This window comes from Xiphophorus couchianus, chromosome 4, assembly GCF_001444195.1.
Source record: "Xiphophorus couchianus chromosome 4, X_couchianus-1.0, whole genome shotgun sequence".
Taxonomy (NCBI): domain Eukaryota; kingdom Metazoa; phylum Chordata; class Actinopteri; order Cyprinodontiformes; family Poeciliidae; genus Xiphophorus; species Xiphophorus couchianus.
The window spans coordinates 2,478,187-2,491,709 of NC_040231.1; the positions used below are offsets into that span (position 1 = coordinate 2,478,187).

Below are 13,523 nucleotides of genomic sequence, written 5' to 3' on the forward strand. Positions count from 1 at the left end.
TATGTGTGTTGAACCACGGATCAATCTAAACGTGACACAAGACACCACTGAGGTATCCAAACAAACTTAATTGGGTCTTGTTGAACCTGCTAATTCCGAGTTACCATGAATGCAGCATTCAAAAAAGGACTACAGCAAATATCTTAGCAGGAAAACTGACAGCTTCCCTCACGTTGGCGTGATTTTAAGGGTTGCTAGGAGGTGTCGGTCTTCATAAACCAACAGAACCGGATCCGAACCGATCCTGCGGGATGGCTGGCTTATCTTTAGCTGTCAGACTGTGTTGTTTGGACCGCAGGTTGAGTTCAGTGGCAGCCAGGACGATTCGTGCAAAAGGTTAGTGGACTGACAGCTAAACTCTTCCACCAGAACTGGTAATAAAAAAATAAAATAAATAATAATACATGACATTGCGCTGGTTTTCTTTGCAGGTTTCGGTCCCTGTAGGTTGAGTCCAGTTGAAAGTTCAGTATCTTTGTTCAGGTACTTCTCCTGCTGAGGTGACATATGTTTTTATAAATAAACCAGGATTTGAGTAAAGTACTCAAAAATTGTACTCAAGTAATAGTAGAACTACTTCAACATATTTTTTACTGAAGTAAAAGTCAAATGAAATGACTCAACAGTAAAAAGATACTGAGAAACTGGTAAAATCATATTTAAAAATCCCATCATGAGACTTACCGATGTATAAAGATATTTGGAAATCTTGGTATTTTAAAGACCAAAATAACAATTAATTTTACAAAATAACATCAGATAAAATAAACATTTTCCATAATTTTTTAAAATATAAAACGTATGAAACTTTTCCAAAAACTGCAGGTGTGTATCAATATTTGGTGAATTTTTGATTCAGACAAGATTGTTCTTGATTCAGAGAAGTTACTCACAGGCATAAGAGTATCCAGAAATGTTACTCAAGTAAGAGTAAAGCAATAAAGTTACTCAAGTAAAAGTATAATTTGCAGCGTAGTTTTAAAAAACTCCTAAAAGTAATTTTTTCCCTAAAATGACTCAGGTAAATGAAGTTACTACCCAACTCTGAAATTAAGATAAACAGTATTATACCTGAACTACATGTTTCCTCTTGTTTCCTGGGCTGGAAAACAGTTTAAATCAGTTACAAAAACTTTTTTTCAGCTAAAAGTATTAATGATTTAACTTTAAATGTGACATTCAAATGTAATAAGAATGAAATAAATCTGCTTGGTCTTTGTTTCTGTTTTTTAGTGAAGTTTTTGCTGATAAAAATGTTCAGTTCTTCTCAGACAGGAGTCGTTTCTCCAGAGGATAATAATCAGGGGACTGTTTGGTGGTGGAGGTGAATCCGTTCAGCCGCAGACTCTGCAGGATGTCGCCAAAAACATCCGAGAGCGGCGCTGCAAAAGGGTGGTGGTGATGGCCGGAGCCGGGATCAGCACTCCGAGCGGCATCCCAGATTTCAGGTGCAAATACCCGCCTCTGATTGGCAGACAGGAGCTGATCCTGAAATAAAATCCCAATTTTAATCTCAACTTCTTCACCAGCTGTTGAATGTGGGAAGTAAAAGACAAAGAATCATCATTTAAAAATCCTAAATATTCATACAGTGACACGTTTTCAATTTTCAGATCTACAGCTGTAGTAATGACTGGAAAATCCTTACTTTCAAATTTCCAATTAGAATACAGCATGACCTTTGATTTATTTGTACTTAACTGAGCATTCACCTGTTTAGTCTGCTTTAATCCAACTCCAGTCCGTTTGCCTAGAAAGTTCGTAATCGGACCAAAAAAAGTGACCTCTGGTCTGCCTACAAACCTCTGTCTGGCTTCGGTTGAAGTGAACTCTGGTGCGGTTTGAATGCATATGTGAACGCCAAGCGGACCAGATACTGCTACACAGTGGTGGAGAAAGTACTCAAAAAATGTACTTAAGTAAATGTACAAATACACAGCGGAATTATGTAGCGGAATTCTATTACTGACGATTAGACAGACATCTTGTCCCGCTCAGAGGAAACCACTGCGCATGTCTTGGAGCTCCGCGTGCGAGTGAAACGGGGAGGCGATGGGTGACAGCAGACACACGTAATCAGTAAGTCACGTTATTGCTTGGATTTTACAGCGCCTTGTCAAGTCCCTGAACTTCACATTTTAACGGAAAAAAGCGCAATGCCACTTGGATGTAACGAGTAATGCGACAGTTTTGTAGAAATGTAGTGTATAAAGTACAGATACTTACTGTAAAATGTAGTGGAATAAAAGTCGACAGTATCCATTATTAAATCTACTTAAATAAAGTACAGATACACGAAAATTGTACTTAAGTACAATAACAAAGTACTTGTACTTCATTACTTTCCACCACTGCTGCTACAAAAACAGGAAGTGGATTACAGCGCAAGGCATTCTGGGTAAATACAACCAAAATTAGAACATGCTAGTCTAGCATTAGCAGGAGAAATGGCAATAGAGAAATCCTTCAACTGCTAAAATCTGACGCCACTCCATTTTTGTTTACATTTGGTGAAGAAGGAAGTTGCACTCAGTGTCTCCAGAGGTTTTTGTGTCGTTTCCTTCAGTGGTTTTTGGTGCAGTGCCCCCACAGGCCAGGAAGGGAACAGATTTTCCAATTAGTCACAGTCCAGCGTGGAAATGAACTGCAGCAGCTGAAAATGTAGCAAATGTTGCAAATTTGGTTCCCAATCGATCCAAATGTACCGGACTATCAGGTGGGAAAACAGCCTAAAGCAAGACTTAGTTGATAAAGATTTGACTTTAAATGATTAAAAGCAACCAGCACCCCTTGCGACCTCATTAGGGATCATATTAATGATCCCTTGGTCATTAGGGATCATATTAATGATCCCTTGGTCATTAGGGATATGCATGTAAAATAATGGCTGAATGGATGGATACTTGAAATCACTGTTAGTGAGAAACCAGAACAATATAAAACAGAATCATCAGCATAAACACAAAACTTTGCATGAGTCACATTTAAATTAAGACTATTTACATATATAATTAACAAAAATTATATATGTAATCTTTGTTAATTACATATGTATAATTACATATATTATAACATACTGTATATAATACATGTAATTATATATGTATATATGCATTTTTGTTTTCTGGACCTGCAGGTCTCCGGGCAGCGGCCTGTATGACAACCTGCAGCAGTACGACCTGCCGTACGCCGAGGCCATCTTCGAGATCGGATTCTTCCATCGAAACCCAAATCCCTTCTTCGCCCTGGCCAAAGAGCTGTACCCGGGTAACTACCAGCCCAACCTGACCCACTACTTTGTCCGCCTGCTTCACCAGAAGGGCCAGCTGCTGCGGATGTACACGCAGAACATCGACGGGCTGGAGAGACGTAGGTATTTCCAAAGCTCCCTGCAGTCCAGATGGGTGTTGTTGTGTTTTAATGTTTGCTCTCTGCTGTTTGTGGATCAAGTTGCAGGAGTTCCTCCGGAGATGCTGGTGGAGGCCCACGGCACGTTTGCAACCGCCACCTGCACCTCCTGCCTGCGGAAATATGATGGCGAGGAGCTCAGAGTGAGTCACAAAGTCTTCACTTCACTTTATAAATTTAATGGATTTGACTTAAATGGGACTGTGAATATTACTGAAAATACACCTCATTTTGCAAAATGTTGATTTTGCCAAGTTGGAATGAAATTAGCAAAATGCTAAAATCTTGCTAATAAATACATCTCATATGACGCTACACTTCCGGGAACTTTGTAGCTGGCAGCCATCTTGGTAGGTATGAACCAAGCTGTCATGTTTTCAGCCAGAGGTGATGAGCGGGGCCGTCCCTCGGTGTCCCACCTGTAAGGGCGTGGTGAAGCCTGACATCGTGTTTTTTGGAGAGGAACTTCCTCTGAGTTTCTTCAAGTACCTGACAGATTTCCCACTGGCCGACCTGCTGATCGTCATGGGAACATCACTGGAGGTGAGCGTCATAGCAACCAAACATGCTGACACTTTGTTTTCTTCGCTCCACATCTTTTAAGACAGTTGTCCCTAACCGTTTTATCACAGCGGACTGGTCAAGACTTGGATATTTTACTGCGGCCCGGGGGGAGGGTGGGTGGATCATCAGATAAGGCTTCTGCATGTTGGTGTGTCAGCTAAAGCCTAGTTCACATGGCACAATTTGACATTTTTTGCCCTGGTTTCCCTAACTGGGAGCGAGAACACAACCTGTTGAAGAGACTTTATTCTAGACTTTATTTTTTAAACAAAGTAAATGTTAACGTTTCATGACATTTATATCCATTTCAAACACTGATTATGGTTAGCATGCGTATATAACATAAGCTACATATATGGACGATACATTGTCCCAGAAGTTTTTGTGATAAACAATAATATTGTTGTTTTGAAACCATTTTCAAGTAAATTGTAATGGCGTAATAATGCAATGACACTCTTTTAGAGATCAATAATATTGAAGTCCTAATGAACATTAACACTGGAACTGGAAGACATTTAAAATATCCAAAATAAATCAACAAAACAACAGAAACACATAAAATGAACTAGGAAGTCTCTGCAAACAAACTTGTCCTTCAAAAAACTAAAGGCTAATTGAGACCAAAGCACCGAACTGAAGACTTTAGTCATCTAGTTTTTGGTTGAAAGAGAAAAACAATAAATCATGAAAATGATTGAACTTGGTTTAATTTATCATGTATTTGATTAATTGATTATTATTTATTGCGGCACACCAACATATTTAAATATATAATTCTAATGTGCTGCACATAGTTTCAGCATATATTAAAAAATTATGATAAAAACTTAATTCTGAAGGTGTGGTGGGTTTTATCTTGAGCCGTTTCAAAAATCTCCCGCCTGTTAAGTCACGTTCCACAGGAACTGCGCCGTTACCTAGCAACCCCAGCCACATTACCTAGCAACCAAAACTTGTCTGCAGGACTTTGGGCGCTGAAAAGCCACGTTTTCTGGCCTGCAGGTGGAGCCGTTTGCCAGCCTGGCCGGAGCCGTGCGCAGCTCCGTGCCCCGCCTCCTCATCAACCGGAACCTGGTGGGGCCCTTCGCGTGGGGGCGGCGCCCTCATGACGTCACTCAGCTGGGTGACGTGGTCAGCGGCGTGAAGGAACTCGTCGACGCTCTGGACTGGACTCGCGAGCTGGACGCTCTAATGGCGGCCGGAAGTCAGGAAGTTTGATGATTTTTCTGGGTTTTTAAATTTGTTAAGATTTGTTGATTCTTCTTCTGAGTTTTGCTCTGATTTTCAGAGCAGAAGAAACTGAGCAGAACTCGGTTTGTTTGCTCTCAGTTTTATGAGAAATCAAAGTCTGTGACGTCCGACGGCATATGAGGGCCATTGTAGATAATATAAAGGGAGTAAATTTCCGCCAAAAAACTCAAAAATGTTCAGTTTAATTTTAGAAACTTTCTAGAAAACACATGAAAATTTCTGAGTTTAAAGTCAAAAATTTAGCTTGAAAAAAATCTGAAATTTTTAGATTAATCTTACACACCTTTGAGAAAAAGACGTGGAAATTCCTGAGTTTTAAGTCACAAATTTGCTAAAAAGAATAAAACTGATTTTTTTAGAGTAATCTTAGAAGTTTTCTAGAAAGAAAACATTTCTGAGTTGAAAAGCTGAAGAGTTGAACATTTTCCACTTATGAAATTTCTGAGTTTTTGGCTGAAATGAACTAATTTTTTTTCTGTCTCCGATGGCGTAATATGCTGCTGTGGTAACAGTTGCTGTGGTAACAGCTGCTGTGGTAACAGTTGCTGTGGTAACAGCTGCTGTGTTCTGGTCTCTATTTTACTACCATCACTGTAGTGGTCACCAGATCAAATAAGGTTTTAAGTTTTGAATAATTTAGTTCTCATTTTAACTTTTAGTTACGTCTGAAATGTTTAATTTTATTTAATGTTTCTTTCTTCTGGTTTCTTTAAACAAGCAACTTTCAGCTCCTGTAACTGATTATTTGTTTGTGATTAGAAAACTGAAATGAAAACGTTTCGGCTCCTTCATCATGGAGAATGTTTGCATTTTTAAACATTTAGTTATTTATTAAGTCAGATGCATGTAATTTTAAAATTTTTAAGCTACTACTGGTTATTGTTTTGCAATACAGGTAAAAGCCAGTAAATTAGAATATTTTGAAAAACTTGATTTATTTCAGTAATTGCATTCAAAAGGTGTAACTTGTACATTATATTTATTCATTGCACACAGACTGATGCATTCAAATGTTTATTTCATTTAATTTTGATGATTTGAAGTGGCAACAAATGAAAATCCAAAATTCCGTGTGTCACAAATTTAGAATATTACTTAAGGCTAATACAAAAAAGGGATTTTTTAGAAATGTTGGCCAACTGAAAAGTATGAAAATGAAAAATATGAGCATGTACAATACTCAATACTTGGCTGGAGCTCCTTTTGCCTCAATTACTGCATTAATGCGGCGTGGCATGGAGTCGATGAGTTTCTGGCACTGCTCAGGTGTTATGAGAGCCCAGGTTGCTCTGATAGTGGGCTTCAACTCTTCTGCGTTTTTGGGTCTGGCATTCTGCATCTTCCTTTTCACAATACCCCACAGATTTTCTATGGGGCTAAGGTCAGGGGAGTTGGCTGGCCAATTTAGAACAGAAATACCATGGTCCGTAAACCAGGCACGGGTAGATTTTGCGCTGTGTGCAGGCGCCAAGTCCTGTTGGAACCTGAAATCTCCATCTCCATAGAGCAGGTCAGCAGCAGGAAGCATGAAGTGCTCTAAAACTTGCTGGTAGACGGCTGCGTTGACCCTGGATCTCAGGAAACAGAGTGGACCGACACCAGCAGATGACATGGCACCCCAAACCATCACTGATGGTGGAAACTTTACACTAGACTTCAGGCAACGTGGATCCTGTGCCTCTCCTGTCTTCCTCCAGACTCTGGGACCTCGATTTCCAAAGGAAATGCAAAATTTGCTTTCGTCAGAAAACATGACTTTGGACCGCTCAGCAGCAGTCCAGCTCTTTTTTTCCTTAGCCCAGGTGAGACGCTTTTCGCGCTGTTTCTTGGTCAACAGTGGCTTGACACGAGGTATGCGGCAGTTGAAACCCATGTCTTTCAAGCGTCTCTTGGTGGTGGATCTTGAAGCACTGACTCCAGCAGCTGTCCACTCCTTGTGAATCTCCCCCACATTTTTGAATGGGTTTTTTTTCACAATCTTGACTAGGGCGCGGTGATCCCTATCGCTTGTACACTTTTTCTGACCACAGTTTTTCCTTCCCTTTGCCTCTCTATTAATGTGTTTGGACACAGAGCTCTGAGAACAGCCAGCCTCTTCAGCAATAACCTTTTGTGTCTTTCCCTCCTTGTGCAATGTGTCCATGGTCGCCTTTTGGACAGCTGTCAAATCTGAAGTCTTCCCCATGTTTGTGTAGGCTTCAGAACTGGACTGAGAGACCATTTAAAGCCCTTTGCAGGTGTTTTGAGTTAATCAGTTGATTAGTTTGTGGCACCAGGTGTCTTCAAAATGTAACCCTTACACAATATTCTAATTTTGTGACACACGGAATTTTGGATTTTCATTTGTTGCCACTTCAAATCATCAAAATTAAATGAAATAAACATTTGAATGCATCAGTCTGTGTGCAATGAATAAATATGATGTACAAGTTACACCTTTTGAATGCAATTACTGAAATAAATCAAGTTTTTCAAAATATTCTAATTTACTGGCTTTTACCTGTATATGATGGTCTTCAATTTTAACGTCATTGGCTTAAAAGAATAAATCTGCCAATATCACTGAATAAAACTGGTGCTATTAAAATGAATTATTTTATTGCTATTTATCTATTTAATTTATCTATTTATTTATTTATAATTGTCTTCCGCTTATGTTTCTAAATTTAATTCTGTATTTTCCTTTTTTATTAATTTAATTTTGGACTTCAGAAATGTTATTTGCACAGTTTTACTCACATATTTCCATAAATATTCCATATTTCCATTTTTATGTCAAAGTGTAATAAATATTTAGTTTTAGATTTTATGTGTTCATTTCTTTATTAAATAAGTGCATCCATAATTCTTTAACTGTCAATAAAAAAGTATTTAATTGTATATTAAAATTAAAATAATTTTAGTATTTGCACCATGACACGATTAATCTCTAAGGTAAAAGACAAACGTAGAATCTATTTAACTGGCCTTAGATTAAGCAAATAAGTAGCAATAAGTCTCAAAAATTGGTTTACATATATTTAAAAAAAGAGATTCTGAAGAAATTCGACTAATTTATCAATTGTTTGTTTTTATAATCGATTAAAACTCATTACAAATTCTCAAAAAAGAGATACGTATGTTGTGAATGAATTTCCCTTTAAATGGAAATCAAACAGGAACGTTTACAGCGGCCAGCAGAGGGAGCCAGAGTGCAGCTAAAATAGTTTCCTGTGTCTTAAACATGTAGAAATGTTGTCCAGCTGACGGAACACAGCGGAGCCCGTAAAGGTAAAACAATAAATGACCAATTTCTGAAAATAAAAGCAGTTCTGATATTTACCCGCAAATCTGGATTGTCAGAAAAGAAGACAGAAAAATATGAATTGTTCCCAGCGACGCGTCAGTATGTGTGATGTTTTCTCCCAGCACTGAAAATATCTTTGATCAGAATTTACAGAGTAATATATGATGGCACATTTAAAACCATTGCAGAAAGAAAAAAAGAATACATTTCTGCCAAAAAACTCAGGAAAACCTCTAATCTCAGACATTTTCAAAAGTAGGAAATTTTCGACTTCAAATTTTCTGTTTTTTTCTTGCAAATTTTTTGACTTTTGAAACTTATATTTCCAAGATTTCCTGGATACTTTTCCCACGGTGAGTAACCAAACATTTACCAGACACAGACACTTACCTGCAGGTTTTGTTTTAGTTTCATAGGTTTAAAAATGTACTTTGTCTCTACTTTTAGTCATTTTTAGATATTAAATGATTGATAAGTTATAAATTATGCAGTAGTTGAGTAGCCTTTTTATAAAAACTTGACTAATACAGTAAATATGTTTAAATCTTATAAATGCAATGAAACATCTGCAAAACAGTTAAAAATGCTCTTCATAGATTTATTTCTGTTTATTCTTTTCAGTTTCTTTCCACATTATGGATCCTAAAGTTTCTGAATGCAGATTCAGAGGGAATGTTTAGGAGTTTTCCAACAGTTGGAATCACATTTCCTGATGCATTTATGATCTGAAGTGTGAAAGCCGATCAATCAAACGGACCACCCATGAGCTCATTTATTTGTGTTTAACGTTCAAATAAACCAGCATTAACACAATTGCAAAAGCTCTGATTTCCATTTCATTTCGTCGCCACGGTGACGGGTCCATTACCAGAAATCCTGCAGAGAAACAAAAGACCTCTCACCTTTTTTAAACCTTCATTGTGAAGGAATACCATGCAGTAATGCAGCTGTTACACATTTTGATTTAAAGTGAACTGGTGGGAAAGAAACGCTGAAATGTAGAAGAGAAGTTCACTCCTCCTCAGGCTTCATTTTATTTAAACGAAGAGGTAAAATTTTAACAATTTTACAGCAAATTTACTGGCATTTAGTGCTTAAACCTACAGTATGATGGAGTGTTAGGGCTACACTAAGAAAAGAAACCTAAGATTACGACAATAAAGTTAGGTGGCCCGGAGTTCACTTTTTGGTTTGATTAATCATTCACACCTCACCAAATGAACCAAACTTTCTACACATACACAATGGTATTTAGTTAAAAGTGGACTAAACAGTCCAAGGTGTGAACGCACCTTTAGTTCTCCTGCTACATATCTCACCTTAAAACCCAGCAAATGGATTGAGCAACACATTTTTAAATAATTGTTGATGTGAGTTCAAACCACAGCTTTTCTAACTTCCTGTAACCACTAGCTGGACTGCAGCAGTAACACCAACATCTATGCAAACACAAAGTGGAGATTTAGCTCCAGTTTTTCCTCTATTTTATTAAAACTTATGGTGTTTTTTCCTGCACAGTATGGATTTGCTGTTAATTTGGCTTTAGGTGCCAACAGGGGGCGCTGCAGCTCAGTATCATCCCTTCATCCTTTGCTAACGCATTTAGATGAGTAGAAGAAATGGCTGTGAAGTTTCTAATAAATTTGTTGTCATCGGTAAGATGATGATGATAATAATAATAATAATAATAATAATAATAATAATAATAATAGTAAAATAAAACTGAGGATTTGGGAGGTAATTAATACTCTGGGATTGGGATAAACCGCAGAGATCTAAATGTATTTTTTATTTGAACCTGAACACGTTTTCAGACTCTGATCTCTCTCAGGTTTTTATAGGTTGTTGTGTTGCAGATCATTACAGATCCGACGGACTTCAGTGCCTCCTAAATCAAATCCTCACACTGATCGCACGTTACCTGATTTTCTGTCCCGTCTGGAGCAAAATGCATTTCAAAGTGCTGCTTTGAAAATAACAAGTAATGTAGTTTCCGTGAAACCTTTTCTGTCTGTGTTCATGTTCTTCTCGGAGGAAAAACGTTAAAACATTTTGGTTATTATTCATCATCTGTCTCACTTTTCACGTGGTTTGTTTTAATTGAGATCAGCTGATTATCATCAATAGTTTTACGATATTTTATGTTTTATTGTTGGTTTTGTTTGTATGCTTTGGCTACACTGTGTTGAGGGGTTTGTGTTTAAAGTGTTTCAATGTTGCGACTATTTACCAGGCACAAAGTGCCATTTCATAGCACAATCAAGTAACTATGTTAGCTTCAGTTATTTAAAAGTAATTTAAAGTCAACCAAAATTAAAATTTGGCTCACTTTCATATTTTCATTTTGGGTCTCAACTGATTCAGAAAAAACACACCCAAGCACTTTTTGGCAATAATTTAATATTTGTTTGAGGTCTTGAAAATTAACTGTTTCAAAAACTTCCAGCTTTTGAAACTGCTGAAATCAGCAGGCACTGCTCGTTACCTAGCAACCCCAGTGGAACTCTACCTGTTACCTAGCAACTCAAGCCAGACTCCACCACGTTTAGTCAGCTGGTTTTTCCGTTGATTGCGCTGTACAATGGCTGCTGGCTCTCATAATGTTATGACTTTTTGTCGTATGACATTTGGTCTTATATCTATTTTTGTAACATTACGACTTTTTTTCTCATTCTATCACAACTAATCTCACAATATGACATTTGTTGTGTGACTTTGTTCTTGTAACATTATATTACTCTCATAATATGAGTTTTTAATTGTGTTACTACAAATTTATTCTAATATTTTTTACTTTTTGTCATATGACTTTATTCTAGTAATTTTTTTCTTTGCCTGGCACTAACACTCTGTCTTAGATAACTTCTAAAGTTGTAACAAAAAATGATTTATGTGTTTACTTTTTATTTATTTTATTTTTTGACAGGCCTCTCTGGGCTTCCATAGGATTTTTCTGATTTATTTCGTTGCACAGCAGCAGACTCCAGCTGTTAACTAGATTCTGGATAATGAAACATTTCCTCTGCCTTAAGGTCTAAAACATATTCTGAAGGAACAGATAGTTGTGTTTTTGAGAAATAAGGTTTTTCAAGTGAGGACATTTCACAAGTCACAACGACTCAGGTGCAGAACTATTTAAATATATAGGAATAGATCACAAAGGAAAGTCTAGTTGTCTCTTGTAGGGATGAACTCCTCTGTTTCTACCTCATCCCGCTGACTAGGCAAACATAAAGACATTCAGAGCTGAAAAGGTGTCCAGCGTCTCCATTTATCGCCTCTCCAGCGCCGCCATTTATATCCTGCTCACATCTGCTCACAGGAAGTCATTCGTCCACTGAGCAAATTTAGCATCATGTAATGATGCATGAAACACCAGAAACAGCAGACAGCTCTCTGCTCACCAATCAGTCACCATCTGAAGTATTCGGCTGCGACAGATGGAGGTTAGATGAGAGTCAGAATGAGAAGTTATTCTTCATGTATCTAACAGCAAATGTTCTTTAGATGTGAGGATAATCACCAGTTTGCCTCGGTTGCAGCTGTTGGAGCCGTTGGCAGTGGTTGGGTTAAGGCGTTATGACAGGAAGTCAAATTTCTTATAAGTCATGTTTGACATATGTAGCATTTTTATAACAACTGATGGTAACAGTTACTTGATTGTGATATAAAGTTTCACTAGGTGACTGGAAAACACACAACACCTTTAAAAGCTGTTGGAAGAGATTAAAAACTGAACGCTGCCTCACCTTGATTAGTTCTGGTTCTGGTAACAATGATGTGGTTTTTCCAGATAAACAAGTCTGGAACAAGTTGAGTTCACAAATGTTGGTGTTTTGTTGAGAGCTGACGCCCGTTTCTCCTTTTTGGTCCAGGATAAACATCAAAGTCTGGAACGCTGCTTCATTTCTGACGTCGTCTCTAACCTTCCTGCTGCAGGACTGCAGATTGGAGCAGAAGACATTTCTGCTTAATATTTAATAACACCCAGTGTGAGTCCTCTGGTGTCCAATTTGCACGTCTCAGCTGGGTTTCTATTCAGAACTCGTCTCATTTAATGTAACATCGATCAAAAAGCATCGCCAGAGCTGCTCTCAGTTTCTTCATAAGCTTTAAGTATTTTACAGTTTTCTCTCACAGAAATAAAAATCTGCTCTCCTGTGTCGTCAAAAACGTAAGGTACACGTAAAACATACCAAAGTATGAAAAAACTACTGTAACTGTAACTAATGAAAACTAGCAAACACTCTAAAAACTTGTTAAAACTAACTAAAGTAGAAAAACAAAAAGACATTGATGAATAACCCAAAACCATTATAACCCGTTTATAACATGATAATCACCGAATCGGTTCGATTTCAGACCAAAATTGCAACATTTACATTTTCCACTGCTGTGATTCACTTTCACACGAAACTTAGCATCCTAGCACTTTAGCATTAGCTTCTGCTAAACAGGTGTTAGTTAGTGTAGCACTTTAGTACAACTGACTACTACGTAGAGCCATGCAAACAAAAACATAAAATTACAAAAAATATAAACAATAAAGTGTAAATAATACGAGAAAAACGCCATAATATTATGAGAGTAAACTCATACGAGAATAAAGTTGTAATATTTTGACTTTCTGACAATCCAACTTTTATAAGGTTGTACAAGAATAAGGTTGTAATATGAGAACAAAGTTGAAACAAAATGACAATAATAAAGTCATAATATGAAGTGGAACAAAAATTTATTTAAATAAAGTCAAAATATTACAAGCATATAGTTGTAATATGAGAATAAAGTCATACAATTTCACAATATTCTCACAATACCGCAACTTTATTCTCATACTATCCATCCATCCATCTTCTTCCGCTTATCCGAGGTCGGGTCGCGGGGGTAGCAGCTTCAGAAGGGAGGCCCAGACTTCCCTCTCCCCAGCCACTTCTTCCAGCTCCTCCGGGGGAATCCCGAGGCGTTCCCAGGCCAGCCGAGAGACATAGTCTCTCCAGCGTGCCCTGGG

The 13,523-nt window shown here is 37.6% G+C and overlaps 1 protein-coding gene across 2 annotated transcripts; it reads left to right on the plus strand.

Moving 5' to 3' along the window:
* The first annotated feature begins 103 nt into the window (after positions 1 to 103).
* On the plus strand, positions 104 to 10,174 carry sirt3 (sirtuin 3). Of its 2 annotated transcripts, none has more exons than XM_028015699.1 (8): positions 104 to 336; positions 432 to 483; positions 1,272 to 1,448; positions 3,137 to 3,369; positions 3,451 to 3,551; positions 3,790 to 3,951; positions 4,978 to 5,179; positions 9,134 to 10,174. In XM_028015699.1, exons 1-8 carry the CDS (start codon positions 252 to 254, stop codon positions 9,190 to 9,192), a joined length of 1,071 nt encoding a protein of 356 aa, XP_027871500.1. In that variant the 5' UTR covers positions 104 to 251; the 3' UTR covers positions 9,193 to 10,174. The 2 variants fall into 2 exon arrangements, with proteins under 2 accessions (XP_027871500.1, XP_027871501.1); XM_028015700.1 differs by having other exon boundaries at positions 321 to 336; positions 432 to 500.
* The last annotated feature ends 3,349 nt before the right edge of the window (positions 10,175 to 13,523 follow it).

What these genes read in the sequence shown, in the direction of transcription:
- sirt3 (XM_028015699.1), top strand. Translation starts at nt 252, where the DNA reads ATGGCTGGCTTATCTTTAGCTGTCAGACTGTGTTGTTTGGACCGCAGG. An exon ending in CATCGACGGGCTGGAGAGAC is followed by an intron (nt 3,370 to 3,450) that starts GTAGGTATTTCC and finishes TTGTGGATCAAG; the next exon opens with TTGCAGGAGTTCCTCCGGAG. An exon ending in TCATGGGAACATCACTGGAG is followed by an intron (nt 3,952 to 4,977) that starts GTGAGCGTCATA and finishes TCTGGCCTGCAG; the next exon opens with GTGGAGCCGTTTGCCAGCCT.